Below are 26,024 nucleotides of genomic sequence, written 5' to 3'. Positions count from 1 at the left end.
TTCATTTCCTTTACCCTCAAATGCCATTATTTTGCTCTATGAACAGATTAAATACATGAGCTTACATACTGGTGAATGGCAATTTTGTATTACATGTAATGGTTGCAAAGCAAGATGAGAAAAAGCCAGATATAGGTAAGATTTAGGGAAGCACCTTAGACTTGGAATCAAAAGTCTTGCATTAGACCTTGAACAAATCATTCTCTCTCAAACTTTATTTCCCCAACTCTAAACTGACAAAGCTCTAACATTACCAGACTCACAAAGTAATTGCAAATATCAAATAAGAATCTTTAAGCACTTTGCAACTGTAAATTACCATGTAAAGCTCAATTGTTGTTCATGTAAAGAATAAAACTTCATCTAAACAGTACTTCAAATTGTAAATTCCCTTTTTAAGAATAATAGGGTTAACTACTAATAGTTTTTTAAATCTATGTCTTGAGTTTAATCCTCTGATAAGTATTATATATCCAGTGGCCATCTTGATTTATCTTGCCTTTCAGATCTTTCCCTTTCCAGATGTGTTAGAATGTTGTCTTGTCATGCTTCATATTGGATCCCAATGTTCTGGATGTTTGAGTCTGGAGATGCAGCAACAAGCCTTAGAACTCCTTCAAAAATACGGCAAAAGCAAAGTTTACAAAAGTTATCAGATTTTCTGCACGTGAATTTGAAGTCCTTCAACTGACGACTGTTATCACACCTAGACTGAAACATAGGACATCTTTTCACGTCTGCAGTTTGCTCTTCCCTGGCCTTTATCCCTGAGCTGTGGACACTTCTGAAAGACAGTCCATAAAACAAGGGGCCAGATGCGCTCACACTAAACTGGTCCATAATGGACCCCCAACTCTGCTTGTGAAATTAAAAAGGACTTTCACCTCAACTATCATTTTCTGTTGAGGGAAGAATAATGGCAGGTCAACAGTTGTTGCTCAGAAATCACCCAGCCTTAGCAATCTCAGTGACCTTTGAAACCTGTAGGTTTTACCCAAATAGGAAAAACTTGTGTTTTTTTCTATTGTGATAAATGTGTTATATTCTTAAATACACAGGCTACCTTTAAGTAAAATTTTAAACCATATGTTTTGTGAAGATGAGAGTTATTGTCAATCTGCACCCATAGTTTATCTGATCTCTTCTCTTTCTCAGCATCCAGATTTGACAGTCAAAATACAGACTGTTCCTAAATGACTACAAGTGCTTCTCACACAACTTCCTCCTACCCCAAATGTATGAAATCACATTTCTGATTACAGAGAATATATGCACTTGGCATCTCATTATGTAGTCTCATGACATAAAAATGCAGCTTTCATACAACAGTAGTTTTTTCCCCCTTTCAAAGATATCATTTGTAGAATGTAGAAAGGCCTCTTCAGACCAATATAGAACAAATTTAAAACAGTTCAATTGCTAACGGTAGCAAATAGGCTCCTCAGTGTCTGTGTGATTTACGTTTATAACAACACATCTGTTAAAACTAAGTCTTACTACAAAATACTTATTTTGGTTGCAATCTACAACTAGTTTTGAAATTAGATTAAACGAGATCAACCATTTAAACGGGTTATTAGAAGAACCCACTATATGAGGATGGCAGTGCTAAAGTGTCATTTACCTGTTAAAGAGTTCCATTCTTTTGGCCCTTGTGGGAAGCACTTAGAAGGCTGTAATGAATAGAATTTATAGCACTTTATGTTACTGACAGGATATGGGAAGAAAGAATAAAAACAATTATTTTGACCAGATTGTGTTCTTAAGGTTGAGAGTAGGACTTTGTTTTCTGTATTAAAATAGTCTTATTTGGGTTCAGACGATATCTTAACAAAATCATTTGAGTTTACTATGCACTTAAGTGATACCATTCTCCTAAGACAGTCAAGCTCAACCATTGCTATAGGAGTTACTTCCATATTGTCCTGTTGTGGAACCTTGAGACATTCTTATGATAGTTGCTAAAAAAGACATGAAGGTCTGAGGAACTGGAATAAGTTATGTAGCAGGGATAAAAAGGCATTAATGTTAAAATGAAGAATGCTGGTATAAAGAAAACCCCCTTCACAGGAACAGATTAAAAAGGACTGTTGTCAAACTGTAAGTTAAGTTAATCCTGACCCACAACTTAATAACCTATTTATATTCTGAGATTCTAGTGAGGACTACATTTTAAAATTCCATTTTTAACAATTATTTCTTTGGCAGGAGAAAACCAGGTAGTGAAACTAAGATCCCTAAGCAGAATTCTAGTATTTGGGATATCATAATATCAAAGCAATCTTGATTCTTTTCTGCATACTTGATCGAATGTAACACGTAACTGGCATTCTAATATAAAAGATCAATTGTCATGTGCTGCTTTAACCCCTAGGTTGGCTTGACTAGATATCAAAAATTTGTGTGGTCACTTAGGGGCAATTGGACAAGAGCAATTAAAAAAGGATCAAGGATTTAGACTTGGAGGACTCCAGAGGCCATCTTAGTCCTCTCGTTTTGTTTCAGAGAGAAATGACTTAAAGGTTACTCAGATTGTCAGTAGCACAGTTCATATCAGCTGCTTTTGTTCCTTTAAATTTTGACTGTGTATAAATCAATCCTTTTATATATAACTTGTAGTAAGTGTATTACTATGTACAGTTCAGCAGTTTTACAGAAAGTAGCAAATTGAGTAACTATATATGTATAACTATATATGTACACATACAAGGTGTGTGTGTGTGTGTGTGTGTGTATACACAGAAATGAATACACAAGAATGAAGAGTTCAAAACTAATTTATGTAAAGTACCAGATGCCTTGACCAGCAGTATACCCATGTGTAACAGGTTTGGGGGATTACTCATCTTCCTTCCTCTAGTCACCAAGAGTTTGACTCTAGAAAACAACTATCTGATCTTATGACCCTTTACTTTGTCAAATGTGAGTATGCCTTGCATAAAACCACCCTAATAGTGATGGAAATGTAACCAAAACTTATCTTTAAAGTAAAATCCTGCAGTGACTACAACCCTTTTCTATTATTCCTATGTTATTAAATGCTATTACATTTGTTTTTGCTTTTTAACAACTATGTAAAAGGATTAAATAGGAAAATCTGTATCCCAGTTATAGTTCATCCAATTGTGACTTTGGCCACATCACTTTATAGTTGGAGAGGATTTCAGAGTGTTTCTTATATCCTCTTTGTCCTACTCCCTAAGTCAGAATACTTACTCAGTTTCTACATTTCCAAAATGAAGATGGTGACTTCCCTTCCAGCTCTGAAAGTCTGCCCCTAAACAGGCTAAAAGTGGGAAAATCTGTAACCTTAGAAACAAGGCCAGAATATAATTAAGAACTCACAGCCAATCTTAAAAAGAGTAAAACCATCATTCCTGATAGCATGAATATCAACAATTTACCAAGGAAACAAAGGTCTTTCAATGGCCAAAGGTCTAATTGTTAACAAGCAAATGTGTATACAATTGATTTTATGAAAATAAAGATATGTGGGCACTAGAAAAAAAGGCATTGGGATCGTTCTCACATCAACAAAGGTTGAATGTAATGTTTCAGGGCCAGCAATTTACAGCTGGAAAAGATAAAACCTACATACCAGAAGTTTAAAAAGTCTTTATTTTACAAAATTAAAAACATAATATTTACAAGCATTTAAAATATCAGCTTATAATACCTGAGACATGTTTGAAGTACCATGAATTTAATCTTCCATAAACTTGTTAAAACATAAGTTTATGGATTTCAGTAAGTAACCAGTTTCGTTCTCTCCAGTGCAACACGAATTTTGATTTTCAGAAGTCAATATTCAAGAAGTAGCAAACTCAATTCTTGAATGATTAGATTTTAAAATAAAAATTGTCCTGAGATTTATACTCCAGATGTAGTAATATTATTTTCAAGTGAATTCTGTGAAGAAAAACTGAATTCCTTTGCTGCCCTTTTTTTTACATTTAACTACTAGATTCACCTTATCCTCAAACTCACTAGAAGGAAAATTAAGGGAAAATGAAGAGCCCCAAATGTCCATCTGAAATTATTTTCCTGTGTTGGAAGACTGCTGGTCCAGTTATTGTTTAGGAAATAGAAATTAGAAGGCTACTTTCTTCATCTTAGTACAAGATGTTTTATCAAAGTAATACCTAAAAAGACTTCAGATGAAGCACACTTGACAGCAAATCTCTGGAACAATGTACTTAACACATCTGAATGGCCAAATAATGAGTTCTGGAGATTACTATGACTAAAGGATAGACTAATATGTGAATTGTTTGCTTTTAAGAAGTTTCCATTCTAACAGTGACCAAGTAGTCCATTTCCATGTAATCTAAAAACTAGTAGGTAAGGAAGAGATAATTCCCTCAGGAAATTGTTCAGAACCAAATATCTAACAAATTAGTCCACAGGTACACCACCCTGTCCTGTTTTCATTGGCAGCTCTCAGTTTAGCTGAGTTTACTAAGATTTCATTATCGAAGATTAGCAACAAATTATAAAATGAAAAGAGTGACAACAGATAAGAGTTATATACATTTTACTTGTTTCCGACTTGTCCCTGTTATTAAAAAGGTATCCAGTGAGCCATAAATGCTGATGTTAGATGGCAACTGGAGAGGAAAGGAGTGGGGGATGATGATTGGGGGAAGCCATTTTTACAAATTCGGAGTGAACTTTCATCTGATCTAAAAAGAAGACATCACTTGTCTTCAGTAAAACACAAGTCTTTCTGCTCAATGCAGACTGTAGGAACAATTCACTCAATAGAAGCTCTTTCTGTTGGGAAAAGAGAGAAAGATACACATACAGAGACCAGTCAGGACAGCAAGCACCAGTACTGAATTGGGCCCATCCTGCAGAGCCATACCCTGTCGTCATTGTTGCATATTATTGATAATAGCCAATATGCTCATTTTCTCCTGAGCAGAGTCCATGTCCTCATTCTGTTTCTGTGCCACTCCTGTGCCAAGGCCATAGAGCCGTCCACAGTACTTAGCATCATCAATACTGTCTTCAAAAAATAACTAGAGAAAGGAGAGGGAAAAAGACAACTATGAGAATAATGGTTAAAATGAAGCTTTCTAAAGAATAATGCAAATATTTTTTAAAAAGAAAAAAGGATATTGCATTCTACCACCCACCTTTCTCATAGCCCTTACAATACTGCAAACCTAATGTCAACACAAAGCTAAAAGCATGAGGGGCCACAACATTGAATAATTCCAGTCTCTACTGGCATCAAATGTCCAATTAAAAATATTTTAAGTTCCTTAGGGACTTTCCTTCAGAAACTTTCTATTCCTTTAATATTCATTTCATTGAGTAATAACTACTTCCTAACTAAAAAAGAACTTCACAGAGTTTGAAAATGTTTACAAAACACTTATTTGTATAAAATAACTTTAAAGAAGGGGGTGAGAATATTAACACCATTTTAGAGAAATAATGTGGTAAGCTTAAAATCAGAGCTTCTCATCTTCAGTGCTCTTCTAGTACATAACCAAAATGTCTCAGGACTGGGAGAATCTCAGAAAGACATGGCTTCACAATGCTGTTTAAATATTTGTTCACAAATAACAATCTGCCATTTCTTAAAAGTTAGATTGTGTTTTGTATATATTTCTGTTGACTTTTATACTCATCATTAGGACAGCTAGATAGATATGGATAAGTGACAGAATGTGGGAAAAACTCTTCTACTTGTTTGAGTTCAAATCTGGCCTCAGGTATTTACTAGCTGTGAGGCCCTGGGCAAGTCACTTAACCTTGTTCACCTCAGTTCATCATCTGTAAAAATAAACTGAAGAAGGAAATGGCAAACCACTCTGGTATCCTTGCCAAGAAAACCCCAAATGGGGTCACAAAGAGTCAGAGGGGAGCAAAATGACAACAAAATATTCCTCCTTTTGCTAGCCCCTGTATCTGAAGTGGCTGAACGCAACACTTGTCTCCTGAGCTGAGCCAAGCCCCACCTCTTTCATCCTGAAGAAAGCCATTCCAGTAAGCAGGGAGTCTGAGCCTGCCTGATGTTGCCTGCCAATTCGTTGCAAGTCCAACTGATCAGCAACTTCCTGAAGACCTCCCTGTGGTTGAAAGGAGAAAAAAAAATTACAAAACCAAATCTTTTATGTGAATAAAGTAATTCTATTCTTTGAAAAATGCAGATTTGCAAATTGTTAGTCTTAAAAATGAAGAGGGAGAATTCGCCACTAATGAAGAGGAAATTTGAGCAATAATTAGGAGTTACTTTGCCCAATTTTATGCCAATAAATTCAACAACTTAAATGAAATAGAAGAATACCTCCAAAAATATAGCTTGCCCAGAGATTAACAGAGGAAGAAGTAAATAGACTAAACAGTCCCATTTTAGAAAAAGAAATAGAACAAGCTATTAACCAACTCCCTAAGAAAAAATCCCCAGGACTAGATGGATTTACATGTGAATTCTACCAAACATTTAAAGAACAATTAACTCCAATACTATATAAACTATTTGAAAAAATAGGGAATGAAGGAGTCCTATCAAATTCCTTTTATGACACAGACATGGTACTGATACCTAAACCAGGTAGGTTAAAAAGAGAAAGAAAATTATAGACCAATCTCCCTAATGAATATTGATGCTAAAATCTTTAAAAAATATATTAACAAAAAGATTACAGAAAATCATCCCCAGGATAATACAACATGACCAAGTAGGATTTATACCAGGAATGCAGGGCTGGTTCAATATTAGGAAAACTATCAGCATAACTGATTATATCAACAACCAAATTAACAAAAACCATATGGTCATCTCAATAGATGCAGAAAAAGCATTTGATAAAATCCAACATCCATTCCTAATAAAAACACTTGAGAGGATAGGAAGTGACTTTTCCTTAAAATAGTCAGGAGCATATATTTAAAATCATCAGTAAGCAACATATGCAATGGGGAAAAACTGGAACCTTTTCCAGTAAGATCTGGAGTGAAGCAAGGTTGTCCACTATCACCATTATTATTCAATATTGTATTAGAAACGCTAGCCTCAGCAATAAGAGCTGAGAAAGAGATTAAAGGAATTAGAGTAGGTAATGATTTCGGAAACCAAACTATCACTCTTTGAAGATAATATGATGGTATACCTAGAGAACCCCAGAGAGTCTACTAAAAAGCTATAAGAAATAATTCGTAACTTTAGCAAAGGTGCAATATACAAAATAAATCCACATAAATCCTCAGCATTTTTATACATCAACAAAATCCAATACCAAGCGATACAAAGAAATTCCATTCAAAATAACTGTCAATAGCATAAAATATTTGGGAATCTATTTACCAAAGGAAAGTCAGGAATTATATGAGCAAAATTACAAAAAACTTTCCACACAAATAAAGTCAGATTTAAATAATTGGAAAAATATTAAGTGCTCTTGGATAGGGCAAGCCAATATAATAAAGATGACAATACTCCCTAAATTAATCTATTTATTTAGTGCTATACCAATCAGACTCCCAAGAAAATATTTTAATGATCTAGGGAAAAAACAACAAAATTCATATGGAAGAACAAAAAGTCAAGAATCTCAAGGGAATTAATGGAAAAAAAAAAATCAAATGAAGGTGGCCTAGCTGTACCTGATCTAAAACTATATTATAAAGCAGCAGTTACCAAAATCATTTGGTATTGGCTAAGAAATAGATTAGTTGATCAGTGGAATAGGTTAGGTTCACAAGACAAAATAGTCAACTCTAGCAATCTAGTGTTTGACAAACCCAAAGATCCTAACTTTTGGGAAAAGAATTCATTATTTGACAAAAAACTGCTGGGAAAACTGTAAATTAATATGCCAGAAATTAGGCATGGACCCACACTTAACACCGTACACCAAGATAAGATCAAAATGAGTCCATGATTTAGGCATAAAGAACAAGATTATAAATAAATTAGAGGAACATAGGATAGTTTATCTTTCAGACTTGTGGAGGAAGAAATTTGTGACCAAAGATGAACTAGAGATCATTATTGACCACAAAATAGAAAATTTTGATTATATCAAATTAAAAAGCCTTTGTACAAACAAAACTAATGCAAACAAGATTAGAAGGGAAGCAACAAACTGGGAAAACATTTTTACAGTTAAAGGTTCTGATAAAGGCCTCATTTCCAAAATATATAGAGAATTGACTCTAATTTATAAGAAATCAAGCCATTCTCCAATTGATAAATGGTCAAAGGATATGAACAGACAATTTTCAGAGGATGAAATTGAAACTATCTCCACTCATATGAGTGTTCCAAATCACTACTGATCAGAGAAATGCAAATTAAAACAACTCTGAGATACCACTACACACCTGTCAGATTGGCTAAGATGACAGGAAAAAATAATGATGAATGTTGGAGGGGATGCAGGAAAACTGGGACAGTGGTGCATTGTTGGTAGAGTTGTGAACGAATCCAACCATTCCGGAGAGCAAACTAGAATTATGCCCAAAAAGTTATCAAACTGTGCATCCCCTTTGATCCAGCAGTGTTACTTCTGGGCTTATACCTGCAAAGAGATACTAAAGAAGGGAAAGGAACCTGTATGTGCAAAATGTTTGTGGCAGCCCTCTTTGTAGTGGCTAGAAACTGGAAAATGAATGGATACTTATCAATTGGAGAATGGCTGGGTAAATTGTGGTATATGAATGTTATGGAATTATTATTGTTCTGTAAGAAATGACCAGCAAGATGAATCCAGAGAGGCTTGGAAAGACTTACATGAACTGATGCTAAGTGAAACGAGCAGAACCAGGAGATCATTATACACTTCAGCAACGCTACTATATGAGGATGTATTCTGATGGAAGTGGATTTCTTCAACAAAGAGAAGATGTAACTCAGTTTCAATTGATCAATGATGGACAGAAGCAGTTACACCCAAAGAAAGAACACTGGGAAATGAATGTAAACTGTTTGCATTTTTGTTTTTCTTCCTGGGTTATTTTTACCTTCTGAATCCAATTCTTCCTGTGCAACAAGAGAACTGTTTGGTTCTGCAAACATATATTGTATCTGGGATATACTGTGACATAGTTAACATGTATAGGACTGCTTGCCATCTGGGGGAGGGGGTAGAGGGAGGGAGGGGAAAAGTCGGAATGGAAGTGAGTGCAAGGGATAATGTTGTAAAAAATTACCCAGGCATGGGTTGTCAATAAAAAGCTATAATTATTAAAAAAAAAAAAAAAAAGTAACTATCACCCTTGTTTGTCAATTTTCTAAGATTAATGATGATATAGGAAGGTGTGTACATTATAAGTAAACATATATAATATAGTTGCTCATGTATATGTCTGTGTATACATCTGTATATGAGCATGTATATGTATGCATTAGTTTATATATTCATAAATATACATATGCTTACATATATTTGTGTATGTAAATATATATATATGTGTGTGTGTGTGTGTGTGTGTGTGTGTGTGTGTGTGTGTATATATATATATATATATATATATATTTATTTAAAAAAAAAGAAAAGAAAAATGCAGACTTGGGAATTGCCTAATCTTTAATCTGCTCTTGGCTTCATCCCAGGGGCATCTCCTTCCTAAAGTTCTTAAAGCTCTTTTCTTCCCAAAATAGTATTTATGTTCCATTTTTTTTTCTCTTCTCTATGAAGTTATTTTGCCCATCTGAAGGATCCCTGCCCTAGAGTGCTTTATAAAATATTAGCATAAAAAAGAATGACAACTAATCACTACCAAAACATCAAATCTTATGTAACAGAGATGGGGATGAAATAACCAAGTGGCTCCAAAAACAACGGAGTTAAAGGTAACATCAATACATCTCCCCCAGTCTCCTTGACCTTAATTTTATTGCTCCAAATTTTAACACATCACATAAAAGAAAGCTCTGACAAAAATTAAAATGGACAGATAACTAGCTACCTATGCAAATGATGACATCAAAGTATAAAGCAAAAAACATCCCAATAAAAAAATGGTCAAAGTCCAGTCATATGGGAAAAAAAAAAGTTCCCAATCACTAATAATTAGAGAACTGCAAAAACAAATCAATGCTGAGGTTCACCTCATACCTATCAAATTGGCAGATATAATATTAAAAGCCTGGACACCTTATTTTAAGAAATCAAAAAGATTATCCAGATCTAGATTGACAACACTGAATCAATTTTGGGGAAAGATCTTAATTCCCTGAAGCTAAAATCATTAGAGAAATCGGTCTTGTTTATGGTGACCAAACTAAATTTCATTGTGCGTCTTTTTTGTTTAATCAAACTAAAAGAGTTAGCTTTTTTTTTTTTTTTTTGGTCTTTTTTGAGCAGAATGAAAGGGGAATCCTTGGCAGAAAGGAGAATAATTGATTTCAGGAAGATAATTACTCCAAAAGTGTGCCAATATTATTCCATTTGATCAATCTAAATCCCCAAGTGTAAACTATCTACCTATTTTATTTTACTCATCTTTGGTTTCACAATTACTATAACATGTAAATTGGAAGAGAGAATATTCTGATTAGCAAGGAAATTCTTCTCACTTCTGTCCATGCAGAAATGATTTTTTAAAATTGTCTCTAAAAGATTTTAGCTAAAACTAAAAAATGTGAATTATTTTTTCTACAGAATTGGGGGGGAGAGGGGGAAGTCACTAGATTTTATAATTAAGAGGTAGTAGCTGCCAAACAATTTCAGTAAAGTATTGAGAATAAAACTATACAAGGAACTGATGAATACTTGGTGATCAGGAACAGAAACAGTGAATACAAAAAAACTTGGGTCAGTTTGTTTGGGTTTTTTAAATTAATTATTTTAATACACATTGCGTTATGGATCATGTTGGGAGAGAAAAATCAGAACAAAAGGGAAAAACCATAGGAGAGGAAAAAAAAAAAAAGTCAACATAGCATGTGTTGGTTTGTTTCTTTTAAGTTTAGCTGTCAAAGTGAAGAAGGAGCTACTGAACAAGATATATAGGAGAATTAGGGAATTTTTTTTTTCTTAAGGATTAAAGAGAGGAATATTTTTCTTTTTTTTTTACCTTGTTTCACTCCTGATCTTATTGGGAATGGTTGCAGTTTGTCCCCATTACATATGATGTTTACTGATGGTTTTAAATAGATGCTACTGATTATTTTAAGGAAAAGTCCATTTATTCCTATACTCTCAAGTGTTTCTAATAGGAATGGATGTTGGATTTTATCAAATGCTTTTTCTGTATCTATTAAGATGATCATATGGTTTTTTGTTAATTTCATTATTAATATGGCCAATTATACTGATAGTTTTCCTAATATTAAACCAGCTTTGCATTCCTGGTATAAATCCTACTTGATCATGTTGTATTATCATGGGGATGATTTTTGTAGTCTTTTTGCTAATAGCTTACTTAAGATTTTAGTATCAATATTCATTAGGGAGATTGGTTTATAATTTTCTTTCTCTGTTTTCAACCTACCTGGTTTAGGTATCAGTACCATGTCTGTGTCATAAAAAGAGTTTGGTAGGACTCCTTCATGAGGAATATTTTTCTAAAGGGACAGGAGTCAATGATGAGGAAAAAATTAAAGATACATAAGAGATATTGCTTGAGCAGTTATTTTGAAGCAAGAAATGGACAAATTCAAAGATACACATAGTAAGATACACAAAGAAACACAAGTAATTAAGAAAATAAGAGGAAGCTACCTTCTTTGAGACAGAAAGTAAAGAATGGGAAATTTCACTAGGAAATTTTATGAAGGATGACTTCAATTTTACTAGAGAAGTAGAAGAATAAAGCATGTACTTTATGTGTGAGGAATGGGGAAATAAGGATTTAAAAAAACTTTTGAAGCATTACTAAAAAAATGAGCAAGATTACAAAAAAGCTATGAGGGCCTGACATCAATAGGATCCAAGTTAAAATGTAATCCTAGAGCAATATCATGAAACTTCACTGGGGGGAGGGGAAGTGGTAATCATTTAGTCTATTGTTCATTTATAACATTGTTCCTATAGAACTATCCCTATAATATTAATTTACCTAATGACAATGTTATGTTTTTTAAGCTATTAAAAAGTTAAACTAATACAGGAGTATGAGAAAACAAGAAAAGCAATGTTCTGAAAGCTTTGATGCTTTATAGACTTCTGATCAAGAGAACAATTCCATGCCCTTCTCTGAATGTCACTCTTCATTGCAAAATAAAGATAATAACACTTGTACTATGTCCCTTAAGGGCTGTTCTAAGGAAAGGTACTTTACAAACTAAAAAGCACTTATGAAAACAAGAATTGTATTCTTCACAGATTTAGAAATTTCTCAATCCCAGACTGCTGGAGACTGCCAAACCTACCTACACAGGAGGATGGAGTTGGGACAAAAGTGTGCTGTTACATCTTTAACAGCCAGATCTTTGTGGACAAAAAAGTATATGTGATTCACTTTTTTAGCTGCATTATTAGCACTAATACTTTCTATCTTCCTTTCCTAAATCTAGACAATTAACAAAACAATAAATCAAGCCCTAATTTATCAAAAAAAAAAAAAAAAGAAAAGAAAAGAAAAAAGAAAAAAAAAAGAAAACAAGAATTATTATTAGTTTCTTGATTTAAGTGCCAAATAAAGGCTAGTTTACAAATATGTTAACTATTCTTCCCTATTTAATTATTAGCTATCTTTAGGGATGTGATATTTATACTTTTGTGAATAAAGAGTAGTTGGTTTTACACATCTACTATTGATATTATGAAAAATCATTTTTACCTTAAGGTTTTTGCAACTCTTCATTAAATATTTCACATCATAGATAGATGGGAAGAAGAGGTTCAAAATATGGAAGAATTCATGCTCCTCTTCTGGTAATCGGGAATCAGTTAGCAGCTTTACCATGTAGCCAAAATCATAACCACTGTATAGAAGGAATCAGTCACTGCAGTTAAACAAATGGCAGAGATCAGACCCTGTTAACTCTGCCTCTCACATACTCATATAAAAAGCTAAAGCTTATTTTTCCAAATTTCCAAAACTTTCTATTTTTTTCAATGGAGCTGATTGAACTCAAAAGTGAATAATCATATAATAGAACATTAGAAAAAGTTATAGAAAACACTAGAACATGTCACAAGATTTTATGCATAAAATCAAAAAAGCCTCTAATTAAAAGACAAATGACTTCACAGTTCAGTTGGCAAGATATAATGTACTACCTTAGAATGACAATGCCCTTACTTTCTTAACTCTCCTAGAATTACATAATCTGATGATTATCAAATGTATTGAGAAATCATCTATCACAGGCCCAGTTTTCTTTTCTTGAATTGACAAAAGCTAAGGATATGCAACAATATCCAAGACTAATCTTTGTTACTAATAACAAATAGAGAATAACACACGTCAAATTAATTATTATGCTGAGACCTAGTGAGCTCATTATTTATTTAGGCTCTTTCTAGGACTGACCTGTGAAATGAAAGCCATTTGACGTTGTCACAGAGAACTACCCCTGAGGTCATGAGCAGTTCTGCAAAGTGCAAAGTGTCAATACCTTCCTCTTCATGCTTCTGGAACTGTAACCCTGAGTTAGCAAGGAGATCTATGGAGTCCTGGGAATACATGTCCTCTCTAAAAAAGTAAGGCATTCGCTTATTAAGTAATGTAAAATTACAGTTGTAATTTTAAAACATCAACAGTATTATATATGCAAAAGAAATTTTTTCTAAAATGATTTTTTCAAGGTTGCTTTGAAGTACCTTTTTTTTTTTTTAACCAAACGAAATCAACCTCCCCAACAGTCCTGAACTGCAAAACAGTAATTCTGAGACAAAAGATACATTTACTTAATGAAGCAATCATGAAATAAGCAATGGAATTAAGTTTCTGACTCTCACTCCAAAATGCACTGTCATATTCCTTTTATTACATTTGTACACTTATACTCAGATTTTGACTGGACCTCAAAATACACTGGAAAAGGACTCCCAGCAAGAAAATTCCCTTTACCTATATGGATCAGTACCTATTCTTCAATTTTTATTCTTGGAGGTGGCTGGGGGGGGTGGGTGGGGGGAGAGGGGGCGGGCAGCAGAGGTTAACTTGACTAACCCAAGATCCCAGTAAATATATTACTCAGAAAAGAGACATAATCAAGATCTCCTCAGCTTTTTATCCATTATGTCATATTTCCTTTAAAACTCAAGACGACTAACAAAATAAAGTCACTAGATTAACCCTAGATATGGCAAAAATGATTTAGTTTTCCCTTATCTACCTAAAGTTATTACTTCATTGCAATCTATTGTTCCACCTATATAGCTATGGCAGCTAGATGGCGTAGTGGATAGAGCATCAGCCCTGAAGTCAGGAGGACCTGAGTTCATTGGTCTCAGACACTTAACACTTCCTAACTGTATGACCCTGGACAAGTTACTTAACCCCAAATTGCCTCAGCAAATAAATTAATAATATATAGCTATGGTATAATGGGAAAAGCATCGGATTTGGATTCAGGATTTGGTTCATATCGCTCTAACAGTATTTATACAACACTGGACAAAAGTCTTAAAACAACCCAAGTGAATTTTAGTGTACAGATCTGTAAAATGAGGATGTTAGACAAGCTTAGTAGTATCAAATTTAAATAGAAACAGATCCCTGCAATTGCATGTTGAATTAGAAAACTACAAGTTACATGTTGTATTGTATCTTCACGTACTTTGTTTATTATATTTAAACCTGCTTTTTAGCTACTCTGGAACATTTTGCACAAGTTTTACATCTGTGAACTAGATGACCTCTGAAGTCTCTTTCAACTTTTACTTTTCTCCTCCCTCTCTCCCCCACCCAAGGCAATTGGGATTAAGTGATGTGGGGGTCACACAGCTAAGAAGTGTTAAGTGTCTGAGGCCAAATTTAAATTCAAGTCCTCCTGACTTCAGGGCTGGTACTCTAAACACTATGCTACCTAGCTGCCCAAGAGATGCTAAGCTTTGAAGAAGTGTGTCTCAAAAATAAAAATCACACGAGTTTGAAAATTATCCTCCAAGTTATTCAAAGTACTCTTAATAGTCAAAGGAACCCCCAAATGTTTTTAAGAATTTATTCCCAATTGATCTGAAGTCCTTTTTCTCATTTAAATAATATAGATTTGAATATGAGTAGGGCTTTAATATGCCTCTAAAATATTACAATAATCTGTCAGACTGTCTACTTTTAAAAACTATCAAATTTTCCAGCCACGTCATAATTTTTCCAGCCTTTTCTGCTGGGATCTTTATTTTCTGAAGGTCTGTACCTCTTTATCTCTCTTTCTCTCTCCATGCATACATGTACACACACAACTAATGAAGTCCAATGGTTGAGGAATGGTTCAACTGTGAAATCAAAAATGAAAAATATGATGGAGAAAAAAAGTTCTTCTATGAAGACCTACTCTAGTGCTTCATCCCAACACATAGGTAAATGAAGTTCTTCAAAAGCTATGTCAGCAAAGCACAACTCTGTCATGCTCTACCTTTCTGGAAAAATTTCAAAAGCCAGCCTACAAGTATATGTGTCATTCAAGTATTATCCTAAATCCAGAAAAATATATCAATAGATTGAATTTTATGGCCAAGCAACTCTTGAAGATCATTTATACTGAAGTAATCAAGGTTTATAATCTAGCAATGGTGGAGAAAATAACCCACATCAACAAAAATTCATGGTTTAGGATGTACTGAAATTTTAATAGATATCTATCTATAAATCCTTGTATATCTTAAGTTCAAAGATGATGTTCAACAAATTATATGAAATTCTAAATAAGAAATTGATTCAAAAAAAATAAAATAATCTAATAAAATCACTGGTAATCAACAATATACCAATATAGCAAGTAAAGGAAAAAAAGCGCAGACAACTTACGTAAGATTGAATTTGAAGTTGAATTGCCAAGTGTTGATTCCAGAAGGATATTCTCCTTTCTCATTTGTGAATGTGAGGCCTAGCTGTATAATTTTAAGGAGGTCAACATTACACCGAAGAAGCTGATATTGGTAGTCTATGGAGCTTCTAAATTCCCCAATTGGTCTTACTACAACACCTGGAAATTCTGTGTCCTAAAAAAGAAAATCAAAAATGCATTTCTCAAGTGCAAAGTTCTATGAACAAATGTCTACCCTAAAGGTCTGTAAAATTGTGATCTCAGTTTATAAAGAAATCATTTAACTAGCCAAGCTAATTTCATTTAAACAATTTAAAATGAAGAGCAGCAGCATCAAATCTAGAAATATTTGTCTATTATGGAATGCCATGAAACTATGAAATTGTTCTAACACTAAAAGGATGTGTACAGAAATTACTAGAGATGCTCACTATATATGTTCACAATTTAGAAATGAACTCAATCTAGTTTTGATCCTGGGCAAGTTACTTAAGTTCTCTGTCTTCATAATCATCTGAAAAAATAAAGGAACTAGACTAAATGACTTTTAAAGGTCCCTATAAATTCTAAAGCCAAGATCTTATTTCACAACCAATTCCAACACAAACTCTTATTAAGCACTGCCTAAAGAACAACAGGGTACTGGGGAAACAAAAGAAAAAAAATGAGATTGCTTACATTCAAGAAAGATAAAATGTGACAAAGGAACTAGGGAGCAGGTTAAGGGATAAAGGTAGAAAGAGGAGGGGGAAAATCAAAGATTTACTTTTAAAAATATATTAGGGGAGAAGTTTCAGATTAAGGGAAAAAGCGAGCTATTGGTCTGCTTAAACACAAAATAAGACAGAAGAGTATGGAAATGTCAAGATGAGATGTTTATCTCAAACCTATAGATAATATGAAAGCTCTAATCCTTTTGAGCATAGAAGTGACTAGATCAGACTTCTGCTTTATGGAGATTATTGTGAGAGATTATTTCATGTAGCTATCTGAAGAACAGATGAAGAAAGAAGAGACAGAAACTAAGACACAACTATAATTCATCACTAGGGTGGTGGCAGGAAAAGTGGAAAGAAAGCTACAGATACAAAAAATATTACAGAAAATAGTTTTTTAACTTTACATCTAAGTGGATATAGGGGAATGATCAAAGGTAAAAAAAAATCAGAGCTTAAGAAACTAGGTGGAAGGAAGTGCCAAGTGGCATAGGAAAAACAGACTTTATAGAAAGATGATGAATTTATTTTTGAACATGTTGAATTTACAGTATCAGAGGAACATTTAGTTAAAGCAAGAAAGGGGAAAGAAATAAAAGGCTATCATTCAGGGATGGAGATAGTAGATATAGATCAACATTATGTATATTCCAGGTCAGGAGAACTGCATGAAAAAAGGAATGGAAACTGGAAAATACGTGCTTTTATTGGGGAAATAAATATAATCAATTTAGCCAGTTGAAAATTTACATAGAGAAGTAGAGAATAAGACCATTAGTGCCAACTTGTGAAATGGTTATTATTATCAACCAAAGGAGTCTGGTTTTAATTCTTACTGGCAATGAGAAGTCCCTGAGGGAAAAGCAGCATCTTGTAATGAAAATAACAATGGATATATAAGACTTGCATTCAAGTCTTAGCTCTCTCTCTTAGTTTTGTGATCCTGATCAAGTCATGACTTGATCAAAAACCTTTTTCCTCCTCAGTAAAATGGGGAAAATAATGTTGGTACTAATTTTGTCACAGGATCATTGTAAGGAAAGCACTTTGTAAACTATAAAGAAATAACCATACAAATGGGAGCTACTGCTCCTAAGAATTGTAAACTAGGGAACCCTATATCCACTCAGATGTAAAGTTAAAAAAACTATTTTCCGTAATATTTTTTGTATCTGTAGCTTCCTTTCCACTTTTCCTGCCACCACCCTAGTGATGAATTATAGTTCCCTATGTCATTCCCTAGGGAATGTAAAACGAGGGAATGTTTAGAAAATTTAATCTGGCATTTTGTGTAGGACAGAAAGTGAAGTCAGCCAGGGTACTACTACAGGAAGTACAAGCAGGAGGCAATATAAGAGGCGATTACACTTGCCATAACCTGCTATACTCTATGTCCTAACTGTTATATTGATGGAATTTCATAATAGCAGCAGAATTTGCCATTCGGTTTCATATATCTTGATTATATTGCATAGGGGTTAGCAAACTACAGCTCTCTGCTCAAATGGAGCCTACTGTCTGTTTTTGTACAGCTAAGAATTTTTTTATCTTTTTAAATAACTTTTATTGTATGTAAAAATGTAAAAACCATTCTTAGTAGGCTGTATAAAAATAATCAGTAGGCTACCCAGGCTGTAGTTTATCAATCCCTAGTCAGTCAAATTTACTAACTAGCACAGAAAATTTGATTTTATTCCATTCCATAACTGAAGGTGATTCAAGGACAGCGCAGTACATTTACCATAGCAATGTAACTGTAACTGAGCACAATTTCTCGGATCTTCCTCATCTCTTCTTCTAGGTTGCTGGCCCAGACTTCACAGATAACCTGGCTGTTCTCCACAAGTGCTGCAGGCATCCTGAAGAAACCCGAGAAGACACCTTCAGCTAAGACTGGATGATAGGACAAGCCAGAAAGCTGTAGTTCTGATCTAAATACAAAAACATATGCTTTGAAATGATGAGTTTATATATATTTCACTGGTTCAAGGACCTATGATTTCAGTTTGTGGATATGATTTCCCTACCAATGTTGAATCACAACCTCCCTGTGTTTTAAAGTAGATGGTCTTCAGGAGCTGCTATAGCTAAAACATATCTCTATTGTCAATATGTTAACAAATCTTGCCAAATTTAGCTAAACTGGAGTCTAGCATAAGATAATTCAAAATATTATTTCATATCATCAAGGTGGCACACATAAAAACAGGATAAGTTTTCTGTGTGCTTTATTGGTTTAAAACAAAACTATACTTGTCTGATAAAAATCTGATAAAAACTGGTACTGATCACTAGTACCAAGAAAAATACTACACACAGTTTCCTAAACTCAACTAGTTCCTTAAACCAACTTTGTGAAGGACTTCTTTCAGAAAAGATAAATCATCACCTTAAGCCAGTTTCCTGTCCTCTCTTACTTGCCATAAACCAATGGCTAACAGTCACCCATGACACAAATCTGTGTACAATTCTCACATCATTCTGTATGACTAAATCATGGAAATCAAATTTAGAAATCTTTTACAAACAGATCATTTCATACATTTTAGCATAGATTTAGAGGCACAGAAACTCAAACCCCAAAGAGGCTGCATCAAGGGAGTAAAAAATGTTTTTTATAACCATGTGTCAAATAATAAGAATATGAAGACAAACTAAGAAAAGCTATCCACCTGTTATGCAAATGTCAATTAAAATTAGAGCTACCAACAACTTAAAATATTTTCTAAGAAGAGCAACAGCAAAGGATGAAATATTTAATACAAAAATTTTCCATTGCTCATTTGAACCTTCCTTCAACCAAACTAAAGCCCAGTAATATATAACTAACATTTCATTTCTAAACACATCAAGGGAAAAATGTAAACATTTTACATAGCACCTGCTATGTAGCAAGCATTGTGCTAAACACTTCACTCACACACACACACACACACACACGTATAAACACATTTATACATACAAAGCTGGAAAAAGTGACCCAGAAATAAAACTATAAAATTTTAAAGGCAAAAATAATAAAGCCAGAAATAGAAAGGTTTGTGGGATCAGTTGTCTTAGTGGGTTAAAAAGCATATAGAATTCTAAATATTAGCTGTGAGAAAACAAGCACACTAAATGCACTGTTGTTTGAGGGAGCAGCTGTGAACTGATCCAACATCTATGGAAAGCAATTTGTAAATATGTCCCAAAAGTCACTAATCTGTGTACACCTTTTGACTCAGCAATACTATTCTTAGTTCTCTATCCCAGCAATATCAAAGAAAGAGAGGGAAAAACCCAAGTATATAAAAATATTTTTAACAACTCCACTTATTGTAAAAAAACAAACAAACAAACAAAAAAACTGGAAAGTAGAGATGCCTATCAATTAAGGAATGGCTTAACAAGTTGTGGTTATGAATATGGTAGAATATCTCTATGCTATAAGAAATGAGAACATAGATAAATTTAAAGAGATGGAAAGACGTATATAAATTGAGAGTAAAGAACCTGAAGGACAATTTATAACATAACTATTACACACTAATGAAAAATGAAGTGAGCAAAATGAGAACAATTTATACAACATTGTAAAAAAAGAAAAAAAATTTTATAGCTGTAAGAAGAAGTATGATCAACATATGATACCAGAGGACTAAAGATAAAAACATACTATTTACTACTTCCTGACAGGTTTAGAATACAAAAAAATGAGTGTCTCTTTACATAGATATGTATAAAAACACACAAACATATGTGTACATACATATATAAAGCCAATAGGAAATTTGTGCATATTTCTTAAAAGGAATTTTTCTTTATTTCCCCCTCCAATTAGGATGGGGCATAGAGGACAAAGAAAATACATTTCTGTTCACTAAAAAAACAATTTAAAAATAGTGAGGTGGAGGAATGATACAATTTCAGAATGTTACATTTATACCATGATGAGGTCACCATTTAATTTACTTGTTTTATTTTATTTCAAGACGCTATTAATGGAGTTGGGATAATCTGTAAATGTTTACAATGTAAAAAAAAAAACAAACTTAAAAAAAAAAAAAGCAATCTCACCTAATACTATTCATTATATCACAATATTTATTTGAAGGTAGGTTCCCCCAGTAGAATTCAAGGAATTAGATAGGTGTACCAGTAGAAATTTGAAAGAGAATAAAAGTTTGCTTTAGGAAGTGCCACAGATGGATTTACTTATCTTCAAGAAAACAAGAATTAATCCCAGGGAACTATAATTAGCCCCTTCCCTTTACCACACAAAATCCTTTGATATCCAACGCCTTATACTAGAACATTTTTAAGCTCATAAATCATTCCCTGGTCATTACAAATATGATGACTTCCCCTTTAGTTATATTCTCTTTAAAAGAGAATTCTACTTCCTTTATCACAATAGTATCATTAATACTATGCAGTATCCATCAAGGCAAGCATTCAACAAACACAGCTTGAGTAAACAAATCAAGTGATGTAAGGGTAAAGAATCTGCCTGATTTGCTAAGAAATCCAATAAATTGCCAGAATCAAAAAGTGGTCAATTAACACAGAGATTAAAATTAATAAAAACTAGTAGTTGATGCAGAGCTTCTTAAACTTTTTCCACTCTCAACCCTTTTTCACTTGATAAATTTTTACATGACACCAAATATATAATTATACAAAATAAGTCTATAAATCAAACATTTACTGATAATAAATCCTAATTTCATGACCCCCATATTCATTTAGGGGACTCCATATGGGGTCTCAAACCACAGTTTAAGAAATTGGGGTTTATGGCATAGTGGAAAAAACACTGGATTTGGAGATGAGACCAGAGGATTAGAATTCTAGCTTTGAGCAAATCAACAATCTCTTAGGCTTAAATTTCCCAAACTATAACAATAAAATAGTAATACCTGCCCTGATTTTACAGAACTGTTTTGAGCTGACATTAGCTGAAATGTATATAGTTTATTTACCATTATAATGATCCAACTCTGTTTTAAGACTAAGCTTGACCTCTGCAGAAAACTACCTCACTGCCTCATTTCTCCAGGGTAACTGAAACAACACTCAACCACTCCACTTCAAAGAACACAATTAAACTACTTCAGAGCTAGTTGAAACATCCTTAATGAGAAAGGCAACATAAGGGAATCAAGCTTAAAAATACATCTGATGTGACACTCAAATCTGAGAGAAAGCTAAAGAAAGGAAAATGAGAAATCATTTAATCTGAACACTTAAGATCAGGCTCTCTTTCTGCTTCACGCAACTACTTATAAGCGCTTGTTGTAGAAGGAATGGCTTCAGTTCTCAGTCTCTTATTTTATAACTCCAATCGAGGAAAAAAAGTTCTGAGCTTTTCAATGTTACACCTATTCATTAATTACATTTAGTTGTTTACTGCATCTTAACCAAGGGGAAAAAAATCACCATATCATTATCTATGAAATGTATATGTGAGTTTTTAAAAGGTTCCTTAAAACGAAGACATAAGGGATCAAACTATTCACGGACTATGTATCCTAAGTCTATTACTAAAACTTGAATGCATTCTTCAAAAAGTCTCCAGTATCTAAAAATAAACTAACAGAAAACACAAATCAAACAAGAAATTAAATATTTACTACTTAAATGGGTCCAAAATCCACGAGTGTACTTCTATCACTGTAACTGCACACTTATCCCGAGGGAAAGTTATTAAAAGTCACACCTACCAGCCTTTCTGGAAGCATAAGTAAAAAAAAACAATGCAAACAACTATCCAAAATCTACGAAATAGTCGGCTAAGGCTATCCACGAAATAGATATAAGTAACAGGCCCGCCAGTTAAATATTACTTTAAAAAAAAAAAAAAAGGAATCAAATTTGAGCCGCATCTGTTTTGAGACAGCAAAGGAATCGAGAGACAACAGGATGCCAAATGTATTATCTTCATCACACAGACACATGCCCATATAGTTTCTGGAAACGCTATCTTGCCCTACAGCCTCAATTCTGTCCCTTTCAGAGAGTCAATGGACACCTAACCTGCTTCATAACTTGGTATTTCTCCAAGGCAAGGTCCGGTTTTGGCCAAAATTAGTATGCCACAGGGAGATGGGGGAAGGTGGGTGAAAAGAAAAGGGGAGAGGGGCGTAAGCGGTGCGTCCCTCCCTTCTCACGTCCCTTCCTCAGAGGTCTATACCTCAAAACTTCATCCCCCATTCCTCTTGCTCCCTGAACTCTCCCTGCCTGCATTCATCAGGTTCGGCCCTTTGGCCATCTTTATGATAGAGGTCCGTTCTTCCTTAACTTTCCAGCTCCAACTTTACACTCTCCCTTCCAGACTCCTCAGGCGCCGCGTTCTGGCCCCGCTCACCTAGGCCAGCTGGGCCCGCAAAGGGCGGGCGTGGGGGTGGGCGAGCAGGTAGACAAATTTCCCGGGGGACGGTGGCGGCGACGGCGGCGGCGACAGGGTCTGCGACAGGGAAGGATCCACTCCTTCCTCCTGCTCGCGGCCCCTGTCCCGGATCTGCTCCTAGCACTGAGCGTAACAGCGATAATCCGTTCGCCGTCCAGAGAGGACCGGGCCTTTATGCACCACCCACACACCCTTCTAAGACCCCGCTGCTCTAACCAGCCCAGTCTTTCAATGTCGCTTCCTCCCAGCTCCCTCCCTCATCACCCTGGACGCGAGCACGCCTAATCGGTCATGCCGGCTCCGCCCCCTTGCGCGCCCCAGCGATCTCGCGGGGTCTCTGAGCCCGTGCTCTCCGAGCCCGTGCTCTCCGAGGAAGGTGTGCGCAGGCGCAGGGCCACGAGGCTGGCGCACTGGAATTATAGCTAGGAAGGAGAGGGGGTGTGCGATGGGAGGGATAGGCATTTGTGCACGCATGCGAAGTACAGGGCTCTCCGCTTCTTCAGCGAAGTAGCGGAGCGCGAGCTCAGATTCGTCATAATCTCCACACTCCAACGAAACTCTCCCTTCCCTGTACAGGCGTCGTGCTCGAGTACTGAGCGGGGCGTGGCTCTGAACAACCCTGCCGGATGGGGCGTGGTCTCGAATTTCTGGTCTAGCAGCGGGAATCCCAAGTTACTCTTTTACCGGCCTGGCCTTACTGGTGTCGAGTGACCGTTATTGCCGTTGAAAGGCTAAGGAATGGACACCTCTTCCAGTAACGCCCCAGTTACACTGGAAAACTGATTCCTGGATACAGCTTCGTGTCGCCCTCGCCCCGGGGGAGGGGGGGAGGAAGCACAAAACGGACAACAGAAAATCCATTATCCTTTTGAAGTTTCTGTGATCCCCCCAGTTAACGCTTCTGGGCTGAGGGACCCGGGCCAAGCATGGGGAACACTTCACCAATCCCGCAGGGAGCAGCGTTACCTTGGCAGTGGAAAGGGGAACATTCCTCACCCCACCTTTTTCCCCTTTGGGATCAAAGAAAATTATAGCCCAAACAGCTGGAAAGGACCTTCTGATCAGAGCCCCTAGAATCACAGGCTTGGGTCAGACCCGAAATCCCCTCGATCAACCCAACCCCCAACTCAAAACACAAATCTCAACCTTGTTCACTTCGGGGTGGGGGGAGGGGAGAAGAGGAGGTGGGGGAATTCTGGCACTATGTGAAGACTTGGAGAGCTGGGACAATTCACCCCCTTTTGTAGGCAATTGAGGGCTCCGGGTTTTAGGAAGTTGTCGTTGGAGTGAGCCACCATTTGCCTGTGTGCCTTCCCTTGGGACCTAATTCTGTCCCCCAGGATGGGTCGTTGACAAATAAATTTCATCTCTTACCCGATAGACCCTTCAGAGATCTGAAGACGGTAGTCACTTCCTTGTCTCTTACCCACACATCATCAGCTTCTTCAATTAACCCTGCTACAGGCATGATTTTAAGGTTCTGGCCCATCGTTCTGGGTATCCTTCAGATTGACTCCAGCTTCTCCGCTAACTGTGGGCTCTCAGACTGAACACAAAGCTCCAAGGAAATTACGGCAGTAAGACTATCGTTCTCCTTCGTTCTAGGCACTAGACTTCTAGACCCTTAATCCACTAGCAACCCTTAACTAAAGTTCAGATTTCAATTTGGAGAACAGGTGTCCACAATGGCAATGCCTAATGAGATCGAGTCACTTGAAGACTGAACAAAGCTTTGAAAAACAGAACTCCAAATCACTACACCATACCAGTGAAAATCAGAGATCAGTCCAAGAGTCATGTTGCCAACTATTTGTGGCCACCTCCTCTGCTCTACCCATCCCAAGTCCTTATCCAAAGGGCAAAAAGACTTTCTGAACCAATTAATCCTTGCACTAAAAGTACTTTTACTAGCTGGTTTTGATCGCTTTGACATGTTCTTTATGTTATTTCCAATTTGGATTACCCTGAAAAGCCCCAGAAGGTCTTCCAATAAAATTTCTTAAATAGATCTTAAATCACAGCACCTGCAGCAGACCCCTAACAGCCTCAATAATGGTTGGAACAATCCATTGGACCTGGATCATCAGTATTTTAATTAGAGCTGATGGGCCTTCAAAATACATGTCCTCAATTTCTTCAGTCCTACATCTCTTCCTCTTGCCAAAAATAGTCATCCATCTCAGATCTTCCAGGTTAGTCCTGATTCAAATATTCTGATTCCATAAACCATTGCTAAAAAATCTAAATATTTCAGCAATTAGTAACTGAATAAATCAAGTAAACATTATAATAAAAAGGTCAGTTGTAAAATATATAAAATCACAAGGAGTCAACATATCTGTAATATGTATGAACTTTTTTGTACATATGTAAATGTGTACATATATATATATACATATACATATATATGCATATGGTAGAGGGTAGACTATAAATGGCAACATTTCTAATCTTAAAGCCTAGGACCATAATTGTTTTATCTGTGCCCATACAGCTGTAACGTCAAAGCAGTTGGACCATAAACTATTGCCATCAAGCCCTTATTTCTATTTGATCAACAGAGAACTACTGTTCAGCTTAGTTGCTCCTAGGATATTCCCTCCAAAACACATACAACCACACGTACTCACACACTTATAGAATTTAATAAGGATAATAGAAAAGACTTTAATTTTAATGAGGAATTTAACATATAAATGTGCCAGAGAGCAAAACATTCCCATTTCCCCAATAGAAAGGTTTGTATCTTTTGCTCACTTTTAATAAAATGCAGGGAATAAATTAGCCTATGCTACCTGAGAGCTTGTTATAAGGAAGAACAAGTCCTTTTTTAGGGCTTTTTTGTTTTGGGCTATTGCCTAGAGCAATTTCAGTTTAACATCCTTCTTTGGGAGGCAATAAAATAAATTTATTATTCCCCATTATCACTCAAAACTACTTGTATATTTCTAGATGCATTAAAAAACTACACAGAGATCTCTTATTCTTTGGTAGGTGTGAGAATGTCTTAGGGTTTTTTTTG

At 35.4% G+C, this 26,024-nt stretch overlaps 2 protein-coding genes across 7 annotated transcripts in view; one reads left to right on the top strand and one right to left on the bottom strand.

Moving 5' to 3' along the window:
• GEMIN5 (gem nuclear organelle associated protein 5) overlaps positions 1-1,087 on the top strand; it is a 43,781-nt gene extending 42,694 nt beyond the window's left edge. For both annotated transcript variants that reach the window (XM_051978774.1, XM_051978773.1), the window contains exon 28: positions 507-1,087. In XM_051978774.1, coding sequence (XP_051834734.1) covers positions 507-671 — 165 coding nt within the window. In that variant the 3' untranslated portion in view covers positions 672-1,087. The remainder of the gene's footprint in view (positions 1-506) is intronic.
• Positions 1,088-1,190: 103 nt separating this feature from the next.
• CNOT8 (CCR4-NOT transcription complex subunit 8) lies at positions 1,191-23,577 on the bottom strand. Of its 5 annotated transcripts, XM_051978777.1 has the most exons (8): positions 22,961-23,577; positions 18,356-18,545; positions 15,880-16,073; positions 13,438-13,599; positions 12,742-12,886; positions 5,970-6,080; positions 4,865-5,021; positions 1,191-1,673 (listed from the first exon to the last, which is right to left on the bottom strand). In XM_051978777.1, exons 2-7 carry the CDS (start codon positions 18,470-18,472, stop codon positions 4,872-4,874), a joined length of 879 nt encoding a protein of 292 aa, XP_051834737.1. In that variant the 5' UTR covers positions 18,473-18,545; positions 22,961-23,577; the 3' UTR covers positions 1,191-1,673; positions 4,865-4,871. The 5 variants fall into 5 exon arrangements, with proteins under 5 accessions (XP_051834737.1, XP_051834735.1, XP_051834736.1 ...); XM_051978775.1 differs by lacking the exon at positions 1,191-1,673 and having other exon boundaries at positions 3,601-5,021; positions 22,961-23,568; XM_051978776.1 differs by lacking the exon at positions 1,191-1,673 and having other exon boundaries at positions 3,601-5,021; positions 18,356-18,473; positions 22,961-23,567.
• Between the last annotated feature and the right edge of the window lie 2,447 nt (positions 23,578-26,024).

The sequence above is a fragment of the Antechinus flavipes genome, chromosome 2 (genome assembly GCF_016432865.1).
Source record: "Antechinus flavipes isolate AdamAnt ecotype Samford, QLD, Australia chromosome 2, AdamAnt_v2, whole genome shotgun sequence".
NCBI lineage: Eukaryota > Metazoa > Chordata > Mammalia > Dasyuromorphia > Dasyuridae > Antechinus > Antechinus flavipes.
Note: the sequence above shows the minus strand (reverse complement) of the source record. Positions and strands in the feature narration are given on the sequence as shown.